At 38.8% G+C, this 23,288-nt stretch overlaps 1 protein-coding gene across 3 annotated transcripts in view; it reads left to right on the top strand.

Moving 5' to 3' along the window:
- The window catches only part of LOC105483473 (ADAM metallopeptidase with thrombospondin type 1 motif 9), a 176,159-nt gene that overhangs the window by 75,276 nt on the left and 77,595 nt on the right, over positions 1-23,288 (top strand). For all 3 annotated transcript variants that reach the window (XM_011744381.3, XM_011744376.3, XM_024793341.2), the window contains 7 exons: positions 735-899; positions 7,261-7,380; positions 10,360-10,464; positions 10,602-10,769; positions 12,470-12,739; positions 17,694-17,855; positions 20,235-20,411. In XM_011744381.3, the coding sequence (XP_011742683.2) occupies positions 735-899; positions 7,261-7,380; positions 10,360-10,464; positions 10,602-10,769; positions 12,470-12,739; positions 17,694-17,855; positions 20,235-20,411 (1,167 nt within the window). The remainder of the gene's footprint in view (positions 1-734; positions 900-7,260; positions 7,381-10,359; positions 10,465-10,601; positions 10,770-12,469; positions 12,740-17,693; positions 17,856-20,234; positions 20,412-23,288) is intronic.

Raw genomic sequence — 23,288 nt, 5'->3', positions numbered from 1 at the left:
AGATAGCTAACATCATAGTATAATTTCAAACTAAGTAACAAACCTTTGTAACAATATGTGATAAAATGCAGGTTGGGAGATCAAACTGTAAATTCACTATAATCCAAAGTTGCTGAGAAAGACTGGAAAGAAAATAATAAAATACTGATAATGGTTATCCTTGGGTAGTGAGATTTGGGATCATTATAATTTTTTCTTTTATGTTTTTCTATAGTTTTCAAATTTTCTACGATAAGTATGGATAAAATGATGATTATGTTCAACATTTATTAAATGAACATTGTGCCAAGAGCTTTAGTTGGATTTGTTTCGTTTAGTCTTCACAACCCTTTGCAGTAGACACTAATTCTCATTTTACAGATAAGAAAATTGAGGTTCAGAGAGATCTTGTGACCTGGTTATGTAAGTGATAAAACCTAGGTTGATCTGATTTATAATTACCCACTCTTAACTCCTATGCTAGAAAATTATGGATGTTGTTTTTCAAATTTTATAGCATGGTGCTATGTTGAGTTTATTTTGTGCTTGAAACTGGCCCAGAGACTATAATTATAGAATGAATGAATAAATGAACGAAAACGAAAAAAATGAGGCTTAGTATATTTACAAATTGCTATGGGAGAGGGATTGCTGTGGGAAAAGGACACACCTGTTCCTACTCATCAATAAATCACCCCAGAAACCACAACACATTGATCAGAAATGACCCTGACTGGCTCCGCTTTTCATTACAGTGCTTGGTCACCTGTGGAAAAGGGCATAAGCACCGCCAGGTCTGGTGTCAGTTTGGTGAAGATCGATTAAATGATAGAATGTGTGACCCTGAGACCAAGCCAACATCTATGCAGACTTGTCAGCAGCCGGAATGTGCATCCTGGCAGGCGGGTCCCTGGGGACAGGTATTTTGAACGATAAGATTCTTAACTACTACATTCTTTCCTTCTTATCTGAAGAGGGCTTGCAAAGGAGCATTCCAGTGGTGGAGATTTAACCGGTGTGCCGGGTGGCATGCAGGACACCACCATGGCACTGGATCAAGCACATGTAACTCTGCAACCATTTTGCCCCCCTTCCAAGCATTGCTGCCTGCCCTCCTGGAGCTGATTACCTCTTTTACAGACCCGCATGCCTATCTTTGCCCTTTAGCTTGAGCACATGAGCGTTTGAACAAATTCACAACAGATTTCATGTCTGGCTGATGTTATCTTCTAGTGTGCCTCTGTGGGTCTGTTACAGAAGGTGATCTAGCATCAGAGTCTCTGGCAGGAAGATCTGGAATGAGATTTGGAAAAGATATTTTGGCTCCCAATATCACAATTACAAAGCTCACCTCTCATAAATAAACCAGACTCTTCAAACATAATTAATTAGATCAAAAGTTGCAAAACCCTCACGCTTGGAAATAATCTTCTCCGAGTCCTCTGGTCTGTAGGTTCCGCAGTCTTAACTTGAGCTATTCTTAAAGGAGAGAGTGAAAGTCTCCCTTACGCTTGCATCTGAAAAGTTACTACTCTCGGTATTAAGTCCTTCCTAATATAGAAGCAAAAGCATTCAGGGTACTATTTAAGTAGCACTCTGAGTTCCCATTAGAAGTAGAACAGCTGTCTGCTGTCACTTACGTAATCTCTTGAAGAATGACCCTCCCTTCACCCTGACCAGCCACAGCCACTTCAGTCTTTTAGCCTCTATCTTCATTTCCAAATATGCATGCAACAAGTGGAAGCAGCTTTATTATGGCACCCTTACAATTTCTTTCACTGATATGGACACTCTTCTGAATCTTCCCCATTTCATAGCATCCACAGTCCAAATAGCCAATCATATCTGAATTAATAGGGAGAGTTCACTTATACTTCTAATCTCATCTTTTTCTCTATGTCTGTATAACTTTTAGGGAATAATAAGAGGAGAACACAGCTTAGGGTCACTGTCAAGATCTGAATATAACATCTATTAGAATTGACATGCCTGTTTTTTGTCTGTCTCCACACCAGGCCATTCCTAGCACAGCTTATAATCAGAGACCCTTTTTTTCCTTTAACTGAACATGCAGTTCAGGGGAACAGATTTTTGAAGATGTTATTTAAGAGTCATAAATATTCATAAGAGAAATTTTTCAAAATGTATTTCAGCAAGAAGAAAACCAAACCCAGTTCTACCTCTACACTGAAGAAATTTGTTTTTGCTAACATGTTTATGATTTTCTTCTAATATTTTTTAAATTAATATTATGGCTGTATTCTGACAATTGTTTAATAGAAGTGAAACTCACATAATACAAAATGAACCATTTTAAAGTGAGCAAATCAGTGGCATTTAGTATATTCTTAATGTTTTGCAACTACTACCTTTTTTATCTGGTTACAAAACTTCCTCACCCCAAAAGGAAACCCTGTATACGTTAAGCCATGGGTCCCCAACTCCTGGGTCATGGGCCATGGGCCGTGGCCTGTAAGGAACCAGGCTGCATAGCAACAGGTGAGGGTGCATAAGCATTACTGCCTGAGCTCCACCTCCTGTCAGATCAGCGGCAGCATTGGATTCTCATAGGAGTGCAAACCCTATTGTGAACTGTACATGCGTGGATCTAGGTTGTGCACTCCTTATGAGAATCTAATGTCTGATGATCTGAGGTGGAACAGTTTCATCCTGAAACCACCCCCACCCACCCCATCTGTGGAAAGTGTCTTCCGTGGAACTGGTCCTGGGTGCGAAAAAGGTTGGGGACCACGGAATTAAGCAATCGTTTCCCACCCCACTCTACCCTCAGTCCCTGGCAACCACCAATCTGCATTGTCTTTATGGATTTACGTTTTCTGGACATTTCATAGAAATGGAATCATGGAATTTGTGGCCTTTTGTGTCTAACTTCTTTCACATACCGTAATGTTTTCTAGATTCATCTATATTATAGCATGTATCAGTACTTGGCCGAATAATATTCCATTGTATGGATGTACCAACATTTGTTTATCCATTTATCCCTCAATGGACATTTGGGTTGTTTCTGCCTTTGGCTATTGTGACTAGTGCTGCTATGAATATTTATTTCAGGCATTTATTTCAGTACCTGATTTCACTTCTTTTGGATGTGTATCTAGGATTGGAGTTGCTGAATCATATAGTAATTCTGAGTTTAACTTTTTTTTTTTTTTTTTTTTGAGACAGAATCTCACTCTGTTGCCCAGACTGGAGTGCAGTAGCGCAATCTTGGCTCACGGCAACCTCTGCCTCCTAGATTCAAGCGATTCTTCTGCCTCAGCCTCCCGAGTAGCTGGGATTACAGGCGTGTGTCACCACGCCCAGCTAATTTTTTGTATATTTAGTAGAGATGGGGTTTCACCATGTTAGCCAAGGTGGTCTCAATCTCCTGACCTCATGATCTGCCCACTTTAGCCTCCCAAAGTGCTAGGATTACAGGCCTGAGCCACTGCGCCCAGCTCCGGGTTTAACTTTTTAACTACCAAATGATGTTCTATAGCAACTGCATAATTTTTCATTTTTATTATAATATACAAGGGTTCCATTTTCTCCACATCCTTGCCAAAATTGTTATTTTCCCTTTTTAAAATTCCAAGTAACATAAATTTATCTTACCATGGTTTTGATTTGTATTTCCCTAATAACAAAAGGTATTGAGCATCTTTCCATGTGCTTGTTGGTCATTTGAATATATCTTTCTTGGAGAAGTGTCTATTAAGTTCTTTGCCAATTTTTAAAAAAATATGAATTGTGTTAATAGCAAAATAAACTCATCATATAATTTATCTTAACCATTTTAAATGTATAGTTCAGTAATATTCCTTCTCTCATTTTTTGATCTATTTGTTTTTCTTGTTATTGAGTTGTAGATTCTAGATGTCAATTCCTTATCAGAGATATGATTTGCAAATATTGCTCCTATCCCCTGTGTTGCCTTTTTACTTTGTTGATAGTGTCCTTTAATGCACAAGGTTTTAAATTATGATGTCGTCCAATTTGTCTATTTTCTATTGCCCTTGTTTGTGATGTCAAACAAAGAAGTCATTGCCGAATCCAATGTCATGAAGCTTTTCTGCCATTTTTTAAAAAAGAGTTTTCTAGTTTTAGCTCTTATATTTAGGCCACTGATCCATTTTGGGTTAATTATTGTATATAGAGTGGGGCAAGATTCCAACATCATGCTTTTGCATGTAGGCATCCAGTTGTCTCAGCACCACTTGCTGAAGAGACTGTTTTCTCTCCATTGAGTGGGCTTGGCACTCTTGTTGAAAGTCACTTGGCCATACATATATGGGTTTATTTCTGGACTTTGAATTTTATGTCAGTAGTCTATACATCTATTCTTATACCAGTAGACTGTTTTGATCACTATAGTACATTTTGAAATTGTGAAGTATGATTCCCCCAGCTTTGTTCTTTTTCAATATCATTTTGGCTGTTTGGGGTCTCTTGTCATTCTATATAAATTTGAGAATCTGCTTTTTCATTTCTGCAAAAACGTTATTAGGATTTTGTTTGGAATTTCACTGAATCTGTGGATTAATTTGGGGAATATTGTCACCTTAGCAATACTAAATCTTTTAATCCATAGACATGTAATATCTTTTTATTTATTTAGGTCTTTAATTTCTCAAGCAAAGTTTTATAGTTTTTAGCATAGAAAGCCTTTTACCTCCTTGTTTAAACTTGTTCCTAGGTATTTCATTCTTTTGGATGTTGCTGTAAGTGGAATTTTTTTTAATTTCCCTTTGGGATTGTTCAGTGCTGATGTATAGAAACACAATGGGCTTTTGTTTATCTTGTATCCTTCAATGTTGCTAAATTTGTTTATTAGCTCTAGTAATAGTTTTAATGGATTCTTGGGATTCCAATGTACAGTATGATGACATCTGCAAATAAAATTAGTTGTACTTCTTCCTTCCCACTTTCTTTGCCTGTCTTTTGTTAATATTTCTTTTTCTTTCCTAATTTATCTGGCTAGAACTTCCTGTACAATGATGAACAGCAGTGGTGAAAGTAGGCATCCTTGTCACGTTTCTGATCTTGTGAGGGAAAGTTTTACTCTCTACTATTGAGTATGGTGTTAGCTGTGGGGTTTTTTTTTCCTAAGTGCCCTTTATGATGTTGAATAAGTTCCCTTTTATTGCTAGCGTTCTGAATGTTTTCATCATGAAAAGATGTTGAATTTTGTCAAATGCTTTTCTTCAATTGAGATAATCATGGTTTTTTTTCCATTGCTCTACTAATGTAATGTATTGCATTGATTGACTTTCTTATGTTGGGCCAGCCTTATGTTCCTGGACTAAATCCCACTTGGCCATGATGTATTATCCTTTTAGTATGCTTTTGGATTCAATTTGTTAGTACTTTGTTGAGGATTTTTACATCTCTATAAGCAATATTAGTCTGGTGTGTGTGTGTGTGTGTGTGTGTGTGTGTGTGTGTGTGTGTTGTCTTTGGCTTTGGTGTTAGTGTAATACTGGTCTCATGGAATAAGTTAGGAAGTGTTCTCCTATTTTTTTATTTTTTTTTTCTGGAAGCATTTGAAAGAGATTGGTATTAATGTTTATTTAAATGGTTGCTAAAATTCATGAGTGAACTGGTGAAAACTATTCTTTTTGAGGAAGGCTTTGATTAATGATTCAGTCATTTTACTTCTTATACATCTGTTAATATTTTTTATTTCTTCTTGAGTCAGTTTTTGTGATTTGTCTGTTTCTAGGCAATTTGTGTAAGTTTGCATGTTTTAGCTAGATTCTCTAATATATTTGCATGCAATTGTTCATAGTACTCTATTATAACCTTTTTTATCGCTGTAAGGTCAGTAGACATGTTCCCTCCTTCATTTCTAATATTTAGTAATTGGAGTCTTTTCTCATTTTTTCTTAGTCATTCTAGCTAAAGGTTTATCAATTTTGTTGATCTTTTCAAAAAATCAATTTCTGGTTCTGTTGATTTTTTTCTGTTGTTCTTCTACTCTCTATTTTATTTATCTCCATTCTAATCTTTATTATTTCTTTCCTTTTCTTGTTTTTGTTTGTTTGTTTGTTTGTTTTAGTTTGCTCTTATTTTTCTAGTTCCTTAGGAAGTAAAGTTAGGTTGTGGATTTGAGATCTTTCTTCATTTATTTTTTTTCTTTATTAGCTGTAGGTATTTGCAGCTATAGATTTCCTGTGAACATTGCTTTCATTGCATCTCATAAATTTTCTTATATTCTGCTTTCATTTTAATTTATCTCAAAGTATTTTCTAATATCCCTTATGATTTCTGTTTTGACCTATTGGTTAAGAGTATGTAGTTCAGTTTTCACATATTTGTGAAATTTCTAGTTTTTCTTGTGTTACTGATTTCTTGCCTCACTCCACTGTGGTTGTGCAATCTCATTCTTTTAAAGCATATTGAGACTTGTTTTGTAGTCTAACATATGATCCCTCTTAAAAAAAAAAGATCCCTGTACATTTGAGAGGAATATGTAGTGTGGTAGGTGGGTAATCAGAAATGCCATGACACTTTCTCACCAAAATTGAGTGGCTTCTTTTTTTTCTTAAGCATTCACCTAGTTTCTGCAAGGTTTTGTTTAAATTCCAGAGTTCCAAAAAGTTGGTTCCAGTTTTTGCCAGCTTAACAGTTGCTTCAGTGGAGGGACCAATTCTTGGAGCTCCCTAGTCTGCCATTTCTGTGTTATCACTCCCTCTACTTATTGTTTTTAGACTGCTTTTTATAATCTAACAATTGGCCTTTTAGTGGCTACATTATTTTCCTAATTACTTGTATGCTGTGATATTCAACTTTTGGTTGTTGCATACTTTGGTGGTGTCCAGTTTTTTTGTCTCTTATAAATAATATTGCAAAGGCCATTCTGTATAAAAATATTGATGCAAACTCCAGTTATTTCTTCAGGATAATTTCCTAGGAGTCAAATAAAGTCACACAGCTCTATTAAGTACCTATTTTAGCCACAGCACTCTGCTATGTAGTGTGAAAGATGTAAGAATGATGGAGATACTATGAACTTCTTCTAGGAGTTCACAGTTAATGAGTTGAACCCCTATAAATATAATTTCAATGGGAGGCAGAAATAATTCCAAGGGTCATCATAATAATGAATCAGTATAATTTGTACAGAGCAGGATTGCCTACTTCGACCTAATTTATTTGAGTGCCCGCCCTCTGGCCTACCATGATGGAAATATTTCTCTCTTGCAGAATATTATGGGGAAAGTAAGGGAAAGAGAAGATTTACTGAATTGTATATACCTTTTGTCCTCCTTCTTCCAGTGCAGTGTCACTTGTGGACAGGGATACCAGCTAAGAGCAGTGAAATGCATCATTGGGACTTATATGTCAGTGGTAGATGACAATGACTGTAATGCAGCAACTAGACCAACTGATACCCAGGTAAATTTCCTTTGTCCAACTCAGTTATTGACTTTGGGGACCAAGATACCAAACTGCCCAGCTGTTCAGACAAAATTGAAACCCTTTCATAGATACATATGTCGGTAGAGCAACCAGTAGATTAACTTGTCCAGATTTACCTATATGTTACATTTATAATCAAATATCTTGATGTGTCAGTTTTGTTCTTCTCTAGTTATTTGAAGTATATGTAGGTTTGCTTTTAATTCTTATTGGATGATGAATGTTGGGTTTTGGGCTCATTTTCTTAAACTCGTATTTCTAAAATGATTTCAGTGTAGTATTCAGTAACTAGTGTCATATGTTCAGGCAGTGATTTGCTGGAGCTAACTTGTACCAGCTCACAAGAGCCAATCGATAAATTTTGCAGGAGTTTTGCAAACTGATTTTTAAGTATAACCATTACTAAAAACCGAAAATATAAACCTATAATTAAATATGTGGTATTAAAAACAAAGTTTATAAACACTCAGAACTTACATGACATACGTATGTGTCTGTATGGTGGATGTACTATGTAAGGGTGGGCTACCACATATCTCTCCCCAGCTCTGTGTTCATTGACATCAAGTTCATAGCTTGAAATTGGCCATGATGAGAGTATTTACACCACAAGAATCAGCAAGTGCTGCAATTCAGGGCTTAATTTATTATTTGGTTGATTGGTTAGACTTAAGAAAGTAATGGAGAAAATGTTAATGATGCAGATTAAATGTAAAAGAGTCTTGTGTCTGTAGCAATTACATTGTGAATAGAACAAAAGGATGTGGAGATATTCTTCTAATATCTGAAAAGTATCTGATTCAGCAAAGACATCTTCCACATCATTGGTCAGTGAGTCAAGTTCTGGCCATACATCTTCATCATTACACTTTCATCCTACCCTTAAACATAAAGAATATATCAACTAACATTCATGCCTGAACTATACTCATTTGGCAGTTACAAATATAGGTGGGCAACAGGTTCAAAAGTTCAGCAAAAATCAACAAATGTATTCTGTGAGAATCAGTTGATTGTATGGAATTTAAAATAAATAATTGTATATTTTTTTATTATTTCAAAATTGCTATACATCCTTTCTATCAGTAAAATTTATAATAAATAAACATATATACATATGTATGTGTATGTACATCCATGTAATATGTGTGTGTTTGTGTACACACAATGTCTATAAACACACACACATACACATCTTTTTTTCTCAAGAAGCTGGTGGATAACCACTCACTAGCATACTATTCTATACAGACCTTGATTTTGGCATCATGTATGTAAAGAGAATGTATAAAGAGAACACTTGGGTTTGCATAGCAGCTTTGCTAATTGCTGAAGATGGCATTTGAACCCAGACTATTCCCAGAACTCACACTCTGAGTGAAGCCCCATGTGGCTGATGTACTGTCTCCATCCTGAGCACCCTCAATCTGCTGCCTTTCAGAGTGGGTTGTTGATGGTAAAAGAGTGTTAAAAAATAAATTAATATGGCAGTGCTGTTCATGTTGTCATCATCGATCAATTAACCACCCAACACATGTGACTTATAATAAAAAATATGTTATTGTATTGAAATGTTCCAAACCACAGTATGATGAATGCCTGGAAAATGTTAGCTATGGCATCTCAAGCAATCAAGAACTGAGCATCAGCAAGCATCAGCAGCTTGCTTTCAGATTCAAAATATATTTCCCTTTAAGTTATTCTATTATATCCATTTGACTATGGGATGGCTCCCACCATTGCAGTATGTGGATAATTTCTTCACTTTGCAAAAAGTTCCCTGTGCCTTTCTTTGGACCAAAAACGGAGGAATAGGCAAAGTCTGGAGCCAAATAACAAAATTTCACATTCCACACGTAGATTTTCTAAGGCAAAGATGTCTCAGTCATATTTGACACCAAGCCCCAGCACTTTTGCACTGTGCCTCAGTACTTTTTCACTGTGCACAGCACACTTAGGCATTTGAGGAATATGTATTAAATCATAGGGTAGTTGCTAACCACTGAGGCTGAGAGTGAATCCGAGCAGGTGTGTACTTTTGTTCCTGTTTGCATATCTTGGAATATTACCTGTACACAGATGACCTTAGTTCATAACAAGGACTTCGTCTGAATGATTGAGGGGTGTTATATAAATTCCAGGCATTGGCCAATTGAATACACCTTTTATATCTACATTTGACATTCTGGGATTCTAATGTTATCTTTAGGCAAACTGGGAAAGCAAGTTCATGATTAGTAAATTCTGATTAAGAAATTAATTGAAATGTGAGAACATCATTTGGACTTCAGAATTGTAAAACGTTAACAACTAATGATTTTAAAATGATAGCCAGGCCGGGTGCGGTGGCTTAAGCCTGTAATCCCAGCACTTTGGGAGACCGAGACGGGCGGATCACGAGGTCGGGAGATCCAGACCATCCTGGCTAACCCGGTGAAACCCCGTCTCTACTAAAAATTACAAAAAACTAGCCGGGCGAGGTGGCGGGCGCCTGTAGTCCCAGCTACTCGGGAGGCTGAGGCAGGAGAATGGCGTGAACCCAGGAGGCGGAGCTTGCAGTGAGCTGAGATCCGGCCACTGCACTCCAGCCTGGGAGACAGAGCGAGACTCCGTCTCAAAAAAAAAAAAAAATGATAGCCTTCTATGTCATGACTTACATGTCCTTTTACAATATTTTTTCTCTTTTTACACAAATGGATGAATAAATGTGGCTTTAAAAATCATCACGCTGACCCCTGCCCTTTATTAAGGCACCCAACAAACGGACTAAGATTATATCTCATTTTGCAATTGAAGACATTGGGACTGAGAGATATCATGTGACTTGCCCAGATTCACACAGAAATCTGAAGCTTTAGAATTCTTAGCCTTTACATTTTTATCCACCGTGACCATTAACTTGAAAGTGCATTGACTTGAAAGTGACTTTGGTTTTTTTTCCCCCATCACATCTAGGACTGTGAATTACCATCTTGTCATCCTCCCCCAGCTGCCCCGGAAACGAGGAGAAGCACATACAGTGCACCAAGAACCCAGTGGCGATTTGGGTCTTGGACCCCAGTAAGAAATAGACTGGGAGAAGTGGGGAGGGCAGGATGGGGGCTAATGTTCTCTGGCATGACTATAGAAAGTGGACTACTGTCCAGTAAACAGCCATTCCAAGTAACATAACTGCATGATTTTACTCCAACACCCAGTGCTCAGCCACTTGTGGGAAAGGTACCCGAATGAGATACGTCAGCTGCCGAGATGAGAATGGCTCTGTGGCTGATGAGAGTGCCTGTGCTACCCTGCCTAGACCAGTGGCAAAGGAAGAATGTTCTGTGACACCCTGTGGGCAATGGAAGGCCTTGGACTGGAGCTCTGTAAGCCAGTGGATTATTTGGAATTGGAGGAATGGGGGGAACACTGAGGGGTATGAGGAGTCAGCGGAGGGGGCCGCCACTTGGAAATGTCAATGGGTAATATGTCAGAGCTGGATTTGTTTTATGATTTAAATTGTTCTGCTCCACTTATGTGTTGTTGGCCAAGTATGCAAGGATTCTTAGCTAAGTGTTTAAGGAATGCACATTTTCAAAAAATGAATAAATCAGTTTACAGTCTGCTTGAGTGCCTGTCCTGTTGGGTTGATCAGAAATCCCAGTCTTCACTGAGTCATATTAGTATGCAGTAGGTTTGTAGAGGACCAAAAATGTCAGGAGAGTGAGGGGAGAGGCTCTTACTCTGAGTCTGGATTCCTCCTGCATCCTGTGGTCCCTAAAAGTCAAGAGGCTCTTGGTTTACCCTGCCAAGAATGGGAAGTGGGAATCCTCATCCAGTGCTGTGAACCTGCCTGCTGTACACCAAGCACCATCTATGGGTTTTTATAAAAGTAGAACTTTTATCTTTAGGCAGCTTCTGTTTTCTGCCCTGCAAAAAGCCCAGGGTTCAGGAAATAGATTAGGATAGGTGAGGAGAGGTCATAGGGAGAATGGAGATTAATATCTCAATAAATATCAGTATGGAGAGAGAAATTTGCGAGGTGCAATAAAATAGAGCTGTGTAAAAACCCAGACCTTGGCATTTACTTGTTGCATGGCCTTGAGCAATCTGGTTTAAGTCCATGAGTCTCAGTTTGCTCTGCTCTTAAAAGAATACTACTTTACAGGGCTGTTGTGAGGATTATTTGAGATTATGTATGTTAAATGCTTAACAGAAAGTACTACTCAATAAATAGTAGATAATCTCACTCTCACATCTTGAGCTTCCAAACACTGATCCATGCGTCCATCCATCCATTTGTCCATCCATCTGTCAGTTCATCTTCTCTAAGATCCATCTGCCTACTCACCAGATATTGGTGAAAGCTTGCTAGAGAAAGAGCAGTGAAGAATGAATAATAAAGCCTCTACCTTCATGGAGATTATTCCAATGGATGATCCAGTCAATGAACAAATAAGGAAGTATGTAATGTAGCAACAGGCACTGATAAGTCCTAGAAAGAAGTCAAGACGAGAAATGGAATAGAGAATGATGGGATGTGTTTTTAGAGAGGGTGGTCAAAAAAGGCCTGACATTGAGCAGGACCTGAGTGAAGTGAGGGAATGACCCACATGGGTATCTAAGTGGTATGGCAAAAGGTGCAGTAGGTATGAAGTCCCTCAGATGGAAGTGTTCTTGGCTTGTTCGAGAAGCATCAGTAAGGCCAGCATAGCTGGAGTGCAGTGAGTGGCGAATGGTAGATGGGTCCAAGAGGTAGTCAGTGGCCACATCATAAAGGGTCTAGTAGATCAGTGTAAGGATTTTGGATATTATTCAGATGAATTGGAAAATCACTGGAAGGAAGGATAGGATTTGACTTTTGTTGTAAAGGGTTATATTTTGTGATTTTGAATACTGAGCTCACAGATTTCTCACTGAAATGTATATGGGGTGGGAAAACAAGAGAGGAGACAAGGGTGATTCCAAGGTTTTTGGCCTGAGAAATTTGGGAAAGTGGTGGGCCATTTACAGAAATGCACATTCAGGAATTGTCAACCCCTCCACCAACTGACTAACCCTTTCTCTTTCTGAACATTCAACCTAGTGCTCTGTAACCTGTGGGCAAGGTAGGGCAACCCGGCAAGTGGTGTGTGTCAACTATAGTGACCATGTGATCGATCGGAGTGAGTGCGACCAGGATTATATCCCAGAAACCGACCAGGACTGTTCCATGTCACCATGCCCTCAAAGGACCCCAGACAGTGGCTTAGCTCAGCACCCCTTCCAAAATGAGGACTATCGTCCCCGGAGCGCCAGCCCTAGCCGCACCCACGTACTCGGTGGAAACCAGTGGAGAACTGGCCCCTGGGGAGCAGTGAGTATTCCCTGAAGTCTTTCTTTAGTTTGCTTGCTTCTCTTTCACTTGAGGTTGGTTTGGGGGAAAAGAGACTAGAAACACCTTTAGAGCATTTTTTTTTCTTTACAAGGGATCGACATTGTGCATTTTCATTTGCTTTGAGTAAATTGTAATGGGTTAATTACAGCCCTTGATGATACTGATACTGCCTGCACCTATAAGCTGCCTCGATTGGGTGGAGAAAGGGGATATCGTGACTAGGTGATATGATCACATGACCTCCTGGAAGGTACCAAGAATACCATCATGATTCATCCTGGAGGCCACAGGCAGCTCATACCTGTAGGGGAGTTAAGAAGACAGAGAAACTTTTCTGAAAGGGAATTATTAATGAAAGTCACTTTCCTTTCTACTATTTTCCAGAAGGATGCCGTCTCAAAGTGGCATGGTTGTTGTGTAATTTGTAGTAGTAGGTCATTGTCCTGGATTAAGGGGAAGTACTAGTCTAGGTAAGATTTGTGCTTAGGAGGGTTACCAGCACAATCGCTGAGGGAAGATGCCTTGGTTTGATCCAAAGACTTACACTTTTAAATTTGGGGACCTTCTGCAGGTCCCTTCTCCTCTTTGAGCCTCAGTTTTCTTATCTGTAAAATGAGGATAACAATAATTCCTGCTTTCCTGGGTTGCTGTAAGAATTAAATGAGATGATGCAAATAAAGTGCTTTGTGCCCTACCTGCCACAGAGTGAGAACTTAATATATGTTGACAAGTTGTCTTTATTACTATCATTATCATTGTCCTTCAAATTAGGAAGGCCTTGACAGATATCTGATATCAAAAGAAAAGTATGCTTTGGAATGTTTTAAACTTTTTACTAAATAAAAAAAAAAATATGCTATGCAATACCAGACATGTTAAATGGAACTGCAGGAGCGGGGCGGGGGTTTAAGGGATCCTGGATAGGGACATAGTTAGGTGTTTACTAATTATTCAGGGGTCTTCTTTTTAATTGTTTACTATTAGTTTCCTTCTAGTACTGCTAATTCTGTTTAATTGTTTCTGGGCTAAAAAGAATTAGAAGGAAGCTGTCTGTTTCCCACCACGGTTATGTTTCAGTAAATTAGATGTACTTTCTGATGAATACTAATTAGCCACTGAGCATTTGCGCACCCACTGTCTGTGCTGGTTGTGTGCAGAACAGCTGCCAAGTTGCCCAAGACCCTCACTATCCCATCCCCCTCTCTTGCTTTCCACTGTTGGGCTTCCTTTGCCCTAGATTAGAAGAGATTTCAGTTCAGAGAAAGTAAAAGATGATCCAGGGAAGTAATCGCTGAGTGTCTCATGGTTTTTCCTTGTTGACATAATTCAAAACTCACACATGTGTAGTCTAACGATAGCGCTAGGATTTAAAGAAAGCTTTTTAGTGCTATACTTATTTAGGACTACATTTGGGGATGATGCATTCCTTTAAGATTGAATGATTCTGCCCTTGGGCAGAGCTCCCAATTAGGGAGGATTAGGTAAGCTTTTTGTGGCGATGGGTAATACCATTCTTTTCCTCATTGTGCCTGTTTTTTGTTTGGATATTTTTTTCTCCTAAGTTAAGTGAGGCTGAAGCTGGACAATGTGATTTTTCAGCCCTAGCTTGACGTGTCTGACCCACTCCAGGAAGATGAAGGATGTACGTCATCTTTGCACTGCATTGCATGGTACACAAACTGTACATGGTCTTCCTGCCTTCCATGGCAGAAAAGGCAGCAAAGTGTTATAAACACTGGAGAATGGGAATCAAGTTTTTCAGTGGTTTCTGGAGTGAGAACTTCATTTTATGATAGATTCCTATATACACTTGAGCAAGGTGTGTTACCAATTAGGAGTTTTGCAAACAAAAGAAAGGAAACTGACTCTTTCAAGCGAAAGAAAAACAAACAATGCTGTTCATTTAGCCCCAGTAGGGACAGGGACCAGAGCATCTTCAGGGCTGTATCTCAGGGGCTGGCAAGTTTTGTCTGCAGAGGGCCAGATAGTAAATCTTTTCAGCTGTGTGAACCATACAGTCTCTGTCACAGCTAATCAGCTGTGTGTTGCAGCACAAAAGCAGGCATAGACAATATGTAAATAAGTGGGCACAGCCCTGTTCCAATAAAACCTTGTTTCTAAAAACAGGTGGCAGCACACATTTGGTATTTGGGCTGTGGCTTGCCAACCCTTGATCTAGATAGAGGAGTAACTAAGGGATAATTTCTTTAGAGAGTTTCTGTCTGAATGAATCGCTTTTAAGCCTATGCCACTCTTGAGTTATTCTGCTGAGGATTCAAATTCCCAGGAAAGTCCAGTTGTCCACCTCTGACCACAATAGGGCAGAGTGTCTTAATTGATAGACCAAGATGGCATCTGCTGTGGGGAGGAATGTTTTCTTAAAGGAAATTGGGCTGCCACATGTAAGGAAAAGGATGTTGATTTGAGCAGGTAGAAAAAAACAAATGTCTATCACCCTTTGCTTCTCTAAAGGCCATTCTCCTTTATTTTGTCCATTGTGGATGACAAATTTCAAGTGCGTTTCACTAATAGATACAAAGTTTGTTCAAAAAAATGTTTACCTAAGAAAATGTTGTCATTTAAAGAGGACAGGGGACTTTGTTAACAAAAGTCCAGACTGAAAGTCTGCAACATGGAGGAATGGAACTAAGAATCCCTGTTAATCAAATAATGGCAAAATTAGACCTGGAGAAAGGTTATATACAATACTTCATCTGTCTGTGGGAGTATAAAGACCCAAGCAGGCTCAGTGTTCAGACAGCTCAAGAATGTGCAGTGCAACTGCTTGACCCAAGTTGAGAGCTGTCACCAGCACTTTAGTTGGATTCTCAGTAGGAAGCATCCAGTTGCTCCCTGGGTGGCCAGTGGATTGGTTGGCTGTGGGTCAGGTGTTCATCCTTATACCCATCAGCTGTATTGGAGAGAGAATACCATGGAGTTTCTAGAGCTGTTCCTTCCAGAATCTTTAACTGGACCAGGTAGTATATCCTGTGACCAGCACTATGGGACATAATAGGGACACAAGTTATAACACTGAGCCTTTCCTCAAGGAGCCTGATATTTTACTCGGGCAATAAAGCTGACAGGTGACATAATAAAGGAATGATACAAGATTATATTATCAAGGAGAAAACCCAAGGACCAAGATATAGATGACAAATCTATTTATACCGTGAAAGGCCCTTCCTAACATTTTAAATTCTGGTCCCCAAACAACGCTAATTAAAATAATAGTTCTCTGTTTTTTATTATGTACTAAGCTGTTTAAAAGTAGGAAGGTAGGAAGTAAGGCCAAGAATGGTGGCTCACTCCTGTAATCCCAGCGTTTTGGGAGGCTAAGACAGGAGGATTGCTTGAGGCCAGGAGTTCGAGACCAGTTGGGGCAACATAGTGAGACCTTGTTTCTATGAAAAATTTAAAAATTTTAACCTGGTGTGGTAGTGTACACTGACGGTCTCCAGCTATGCAGGAGACTGAGGTGGGAAGATTGCTTGAGCTGAGAGGTGGAGGCCATAGTAAGCTGTGATCATACCACTGTGTTCCAACCTGGATGACAGAGCAAAACCCCACCTCAAAAAAAAAAAAAAAAAAAAGTAGGAAATGAATATTTTCAGATTTAGAGTAAGTATACCAGAATCCTCAAAGAATAAAGGTAACATTTTTATAACTTGAAAAATACCTAAATATTTTCTCAAGAGGAACTAATAAATCTATTTTCTGGCTCTAAATTTAAAAATTAAACCCAATATAAAATGAAAGTGCAGGTACTGATTTAAAAACACTTATAATTTGACCATAATGGGCAGGGAAATTAACAGTGGTCCAGTTCAATAAGCAACAAAATGTATTCACATCTTGATATGGAAGAAGTTGACCAGCAAGAAGCAATGTTTGATCGAGCCTATTTTGAAATAACACTGATATGAGCTACAATTTGCTGGAAAACAAAAATCAGCCTTCAGAACCTGGAAGTAACAACATGCTTGCAAATGCAGTTTGAGTCTTGATAAATTGTGAGAAATACATTGCTTTGAGGACCAGATGGTTATTTTATAGGCAAACTGATTTTACAAGGGTCAGAGTAAAGGACACTAGCAAACATTTTGGGTTTAAAAAGATAAGGAAATTATGGAAAGAAGAAAACACTTCAGGTGTAAATAAGTAAGTGAGCTATGAGAAGCTCATGTGGGAAATGAAATGAAATACACACAACACCATAACAAACCATGAAAGAGAGGGTGTTAGGCTGAAAGTGCAGCCAAAGAGAGGTTTGTCGTGATGAAATTCAATTAAGTTCATTGAGGAAGTAAAATATAAAATATTTTATAAAACAAGTCTTGCTACCATTAGCCACCGAAGTTCAGGCTGTTGTAAACAGAGAGAAAGGAACACTTTATCTGCTAGGAAGTGATGTCTAAATGACATTCCATGATGTTTTCCTGGAGTAATTGAATGAGTTCATACAGAAGCTTAATTTCAACAACTGGCAATTCATTAAGCATGTAATTTGACCTCTGTGTTGAAAGGGAAATCAAATATTGGTTCTAAATAGGCACTTGAAGTTTTGAAAAGAATTTTCAAATAAACTGTGGTGTCCATCCACACCTCTGTGCCTCTTAGAGATGCAGAGGGGAAAAAGACAGTAAGTGGCCTGCTTTGGAAGTCACATTAGGCATTTATGGAACCCCTGTGGAGGGCCTAAGGCATGCCAGAAGAGAAGACACATTTCTGCCCTCCAGGTGTGTCTATAGGATATGTACATGAAACAACCCCACAATGGGGAAGTTGTCAGGTTTTCCTGATTGCTTTTTGTCCTTCGTGGATGAGTTGAAAATGCTTTTCAGCACGTTTGTCTTAACCTTTCAACCAGCTGCTTTTGTGTCCCTAAGATGGAGATTGAGGTAAGAATTAACTTGTCAACTGATGTGTTTAGTGTTCCAGTACCTGTGCTGGCGGATCCCAGCGGCGTGTTGTTGTATGTCAGGACGAAAATGGATACACCGCAAACGACTGTGTGGAGAGAATAAAACCTGATGAGCAAAGAGCTTGTGAATCCGGCCCTTGTCCTCAGTGGGCTTATGGCAACTGGGGAGAGGTGAGAGTGAACTATCTATCTATAAACACAGAGGAATTGTGTTAACCAAACTGTATTTATCATTCAGATTTTATTTTAAGGAAGAAGAACTAGCTCTAATAGAAGCTTCTGGAGTGGCGATTAACTAGGAAACCTGTCTTCTTAAATTTGGACTTATTTTTAAGTGTTCCTATTACCACTAAGAGTTTGGGTACATAGGTGAGCAAAATTAGAAGAGAATACAGATAAATACTGGTTTAAGTTGTTTGTTCACCTCTGATGAATAAAAAGTAGATGCTTTTAAAGTGATTGAAAATATGTGTTAAACCGGTCCATGGAAGTCTTGCCCTCTTTCTTCTTCATAGTTTTGGGGTGTTTGTGTTATGCCCTGTTCCCATGGCATAATGTCTCCCAACCTTCCAAGTTCCTAATGAAGCCAGATTGAATAGGTGTTATAATTCTCATGAAAGATGATATGTTTTTATTGCAGAAGTGAGTAGTTAGCTGTGTATTCTCAAATATGGAATTCTTTAGCTACTACCTTTTCAGAGTTGCCCGTGATGACTGATAAGGGGCAATTTAGTACTGGAAGCTGAGGAAACCATGTCCTGTTCCCAGCTCTGGCTCTTAAAAGTTTTGTGACCTCAGCAAAGAATGTAGTATCTTTGCCAAATATTTATATCCTCATCTGTGAATAAGGATAATAATAGCACCAACCTCTTAGTATTTATGACCATTATATGAGGTAGTATCTATCAAATGCCTAGCACATAGCCTTTAATCAACTGATACTATAATAATAATTAATGTTAAGAATAATTATTAATAATACTGTGATTAAGTGGGGGTTTGAGCCCATATTATACATAGGGCCTAGATGCTTATTGCTTTGTGTTTAATTAACTAAGAGTATATCTCTCTATTCTTGAATCCACAGGGAGAGCACATATTTAAAGTTTGTTGAGTTGTTCTGTCTTGACTATAACATTTATCAAATAAAACATGAGAAATAACACTTGGGAGGTGCCAGTGCCACAAGGGGGAAAAAGACAAATGAGATCGATGGGCGTGTTAGTCCACACGCTTGGCTAAATGAAATCACGTGTCCACAGTTCATGGTTTCAGCCACATAACCTAGTAGTCATAGGCAGTCATAACGGGATTATGGTTGACTTTCATTGACAGTTATGTCATTCTGGAGAGCTTTGTTGAAGAGAAAGAAAAGGGAATGAGGCTTTGTGACTCATGTATTGTGGATTTCCCAAAACCTCCTCGAAAAGTTATGTCCTGTGGGGCCTGTGATTAAGCTTCTGTAATTGGATTCAAGCCAGGAGAGTACACGAACTTGCTGGGATGCTTTGCTGTCAGCACAGACCAGATCATTCCAAATTCTGTGGGAGATCTGGCCTTGACACAGCAGGGAAACCAAATGTCAGTGTTGCTGGATTTGAGCGTGGCAACACTGTCCAAGAAACACAACGTGTTCCTGCCTCAGAAGTTTAGATCTAGCCAGGAGTCAGAACCTTATCCAGTGTTCCCACCACAGTTTATTCATCCAAGGGGAAAGTCATAGTTGTCCTCAGATTCAGAGATACAGTAAAATAGGTTAGCATCATAAAGGGCTATGGAGACTGGAGTCAGAGAAGAGTCAAGGATTGATGACAGCTTCTTGGAAGTTACCAGAAAATAGAACTGGTTAAGTCACTATCTCCTTTGTTTGGTATTGGGTAGTTATTGTTTGTTTATTTTTGTTTTGGTTTGGTTTGGTATTTCTCAAAGAATCTTTGTTGGGAGGCCAAGGTGGGAGGAATCACGAGGTCAGGAGACCGAGACCATCCTGGCTGACATGGTGAAACCTTGTCTCTACTAAAAATACAAAAACTTAGCCGAGTGCGATGGCAGACGCCTGTAGTCCCAGCTACTTGGGAGGCTGAGACAGGAGAATCGCTTGAACCTGGGAGACGGAGGTTGCAGTGAGCCGAGATCATGCCACTGCGCTCCAGCCTGGGTAACAGCAAGACTACATCTCAAAAAAAAAAAAAAAGAATCTTTGTTACTTGCTAACAGATTGGCCTTGATCGAGTTAATTAACCTCCCTTCACCTTACTTGCTTCATATATAAGATGGGACAAATAATTATACTCCTCTTGATTGGATAATATATGCAAAAGCCCTCAGTGCAAGTGAAGAGAAAGCACTTAATAACTAATACCTGCCATTAGGGGAGGAGAGCCTTGGTCTGTTTAACGTATCTCTATTGTAATTCACCTTGGTTCCATCTGTCAGAGGCTTACCTTGCCCAATGCCATAATTGAGTTTGGCTATGAAATTAGAGAGAAAGAAACTTTGTCATTGGCCTTTCAGACAAAATAACTGCAGCCTTCCTTTTCCTTCTTCCAGTGCACTAAGCTATGTGGTGGAGGCATAAGAACAAGACTGGTGGTCTGTCAGCGGTCCAACGGTGAACGGTTTCCAGATCTGAGCTGTGAAATTCTTGATAAACCTCCCGATCGTGAGCAGTGTAACACACATGCTTGTCCACACGACGCTGCATGGAGTACTGGCCCTTGGAGCTCGGTACGGCCCTAACTATTCATGTTTGTTAACCAAACTATCTAATTTCAAGGTATTCTGGGACACTCCTCTGCGGCAGATAATTGTCACACTTACAAGGGCATCCCGGAAACTCTGCTATAAATAGTCTATTATTTTCTCCATATTGGCGCATAATAGAATTAACTTTTTATGATACTGCCAAAGTGACTTTACAGAATATGTGTACCTCATATAGGACCTGGTGCCAAGAAGTAGCTGCCTTTTCTTAGCCTAAATACACACACACACACACACAGTGATTTTAACAGACAACTCAATAGCACACGTTCTTTCCTTTTCTAAGCTATAGTAGTTTTGACTTTTTGGGAAAGATACCTGCTTATTGAGGCCAAAGCAATTTTTCTTCAGTGACTGTAATTTGCCTGTGTGACTCAGGTACAGCTCTGAACATAATTTTTACAAAGGCTGTGCCCACAAAATAGACTAAAATCGTTTTGAAAATGCAAAAGACCAAAAATGGAACAAGTGACCTGGTGCCTTTCAGGGTGTCAGAAATGTTCTCTCTCTTGCAGAGAGACAGGAAGCCCATTTGGGACCATTTTTTGCTTTGGTCCTAGTCTTCCTTTGCTATCTGCTTAGCCAGCAGCTGACATGGTGACACAGGTTTGCCACTGTAAATATGATGCAAACTTCAGGGGCAGCTCTTGGCAAACAGAAGGATCAGCTGTGTCAAAACTATACTTTGGCTGAGTTGTGCCCATAAGCTGTGGAGCTAGCTGTTAGGGCTGCTTCATGTAAATAGAGTAAAAATGGTCCTGTAAATACATTAATTGCACTGAAGCTGAATTAAGTATTATATTAAGTCATATCCAGAATGTTTTTTACCCAATATGGTTCTGAGAAGTCTTAACTATCCCTGAAACCAGCTAAAGAATAGATTAAGTGAAGTGACATGGTTAATACCTGTTGACATTTCTAAGAGTCAAGGGTTCCAATGGCTGGGGTCATGTCTGCAGGTATAACACTAACTATATAATCAACATACTTCCTATTAAGTAGAAATCTAGAAGAATTTGGAGCATTATCTCCACTGGTACTATTTAGCTGGACTGTAAGTATTTTCTTCCAGAACTTAAGAAATGCCACTCTGAGTCAGAGAGCTCTGATCTGTTGTTACTCTAGTCAGTTCACTAGGAGCATTTTCCCTACAATAATGGCACCTTCCCCAGATGAACATTTCTGAAGATCAGAAATGACCTTAGAATGTCAGGAACATCTTCTGACATTCCCAACTTCCCTCATCTCCTATTATATATTATTTTTCGTGAAATTCCCTCTTGAGCTCATTATATTTTCACCAGTTCACTTGACCAACAGCAATACCAGTGCCAGAGTTATGTTTTAGAAAGTCTACTAGCTCTCCAAAAAGTAGTAGTTCATTAATTTTGACCAAAAAAAAAATCTCTTAACCTTTAGGAAGAAACACACAAACCTATTTATTGTATGTTCTTGTGGTTTGGTGAAAAAAAGAAATCTGCATTTCCCTTCCCAGACTCAATTCCATTGATCATCTCAGTTCCATTGATTATTCTATATTTACCTCTCCAGGAAGAATTATTTGGGAAAATGGGGAAAAACATAACTCTTAGAGAACTGTAAATTAATTTCCATGGTATTTTCTTCCTTAAACACTTTCTAAATACGCTAATTTTTTTTTTACACAGGATCACTACCCTCTCCTGCAGACATTTTAAGAGCATAAATATTTAAATTTTAAAACAGGAACTGCTAATTATTGTAACTGAAAACATAGGTTTATTTCATGTAGTTGTTCTCCTTGGGCCTGCACACAGTTTTCTGAAACAGAGGAAGAAAGAGAGAGAAAGAAATTATAATACTCTAGTATGCACAGAAGCAAGTGCATGCATTTTTAAATTCATTTTGCCACCTATATGATTTCAATGGTTTCTTTATAAAGTTATCATTATTCAAATATGTGTTTAAAAGCCTCTATAGTCTAAGAGCAAGGCCACTTCTGCAAGGCTTTTAATTGTGATTTTAAAAAATTAAATCAAAAGCATTTTCTTTAAATAGATATCTTTGTAATATATTACTTTTCTTAAATATACGAGTGAGAGGGCAGTCTTTCAGATTCTTACTGTAGAATTTTGATTTTGGTTGTAAGTTTATTTCTGTGGATGCTTTGGTGTAATATCTTAGTAATTCCAAATGTAAGCATACCTCAGTAATTGTGTTAATAGCCATAAGCCACTTCCATGGTGCTTCATCATTGTAACTGACGGTGAAACTAACAACAACAAAAAGTATGTTGGAGGTGCTAACATGTTGCTTTCAACAGCAAGCAACTTAGATTTATCAGAGACCAAGGGTAGCAATTAGTCCTTCTGCCTGGTTGCTTTCTCTCTCCAAGTACTCCCATGCAGTAGACGATGTCAATAAGCAACTACTGCTGTGTGAATTAGCCTTCTCCAAGGTCAAAATGGAGATAGCCTACTTCAACGCTTGTTACTAAAGAGCAGTATTTAGAAAAGAAACCCCAAATCACTATTAATATAGCTTCCAGCATCCCTAAAATGAAGCTTCTGTGAACCTAAGGTTTAAGTCCCCATCTTAGATCAGCCATTGGTTCTGGCTCAAGTCATTGCGGATTTAAGAATCATGATGGTGAGAAACATCCTCCAGAAATTCAACCTTTTCTATCCTCTTTAAAATGGGCCTTTGGACTCTTTTTTTTTTTTTTTTTTTTTTGGTAATGTTTGTTTTTGAAATAAGGTTCTTTTTTTGAGACGGAGTCTTGCTCTGTTGCCCAGGCTGGAGTCCAGTGGTGTGATCTCGGCTCACTGCAACCTCCTCCTCCCAGGTTCAAGCGATTCTCAT

This window comes from Macaca nemestrina, chromosome 2 (assembly GCF_043159975.1).
Source record: "Macaca nemestrina isolate mMacNem1 chromosome 2, mMacNem.hap1, whole genome shotgun sequence".
NCBI classification, from domain to species: Eukaryota; Metazoa; Chordata; class Mammalia; order Primates; family Cercopithecidae; genus Macaca; species Macaca nemestrina.
This window is presented reverse-complemented; position numbering and strand designations above follow the sequence as displayed.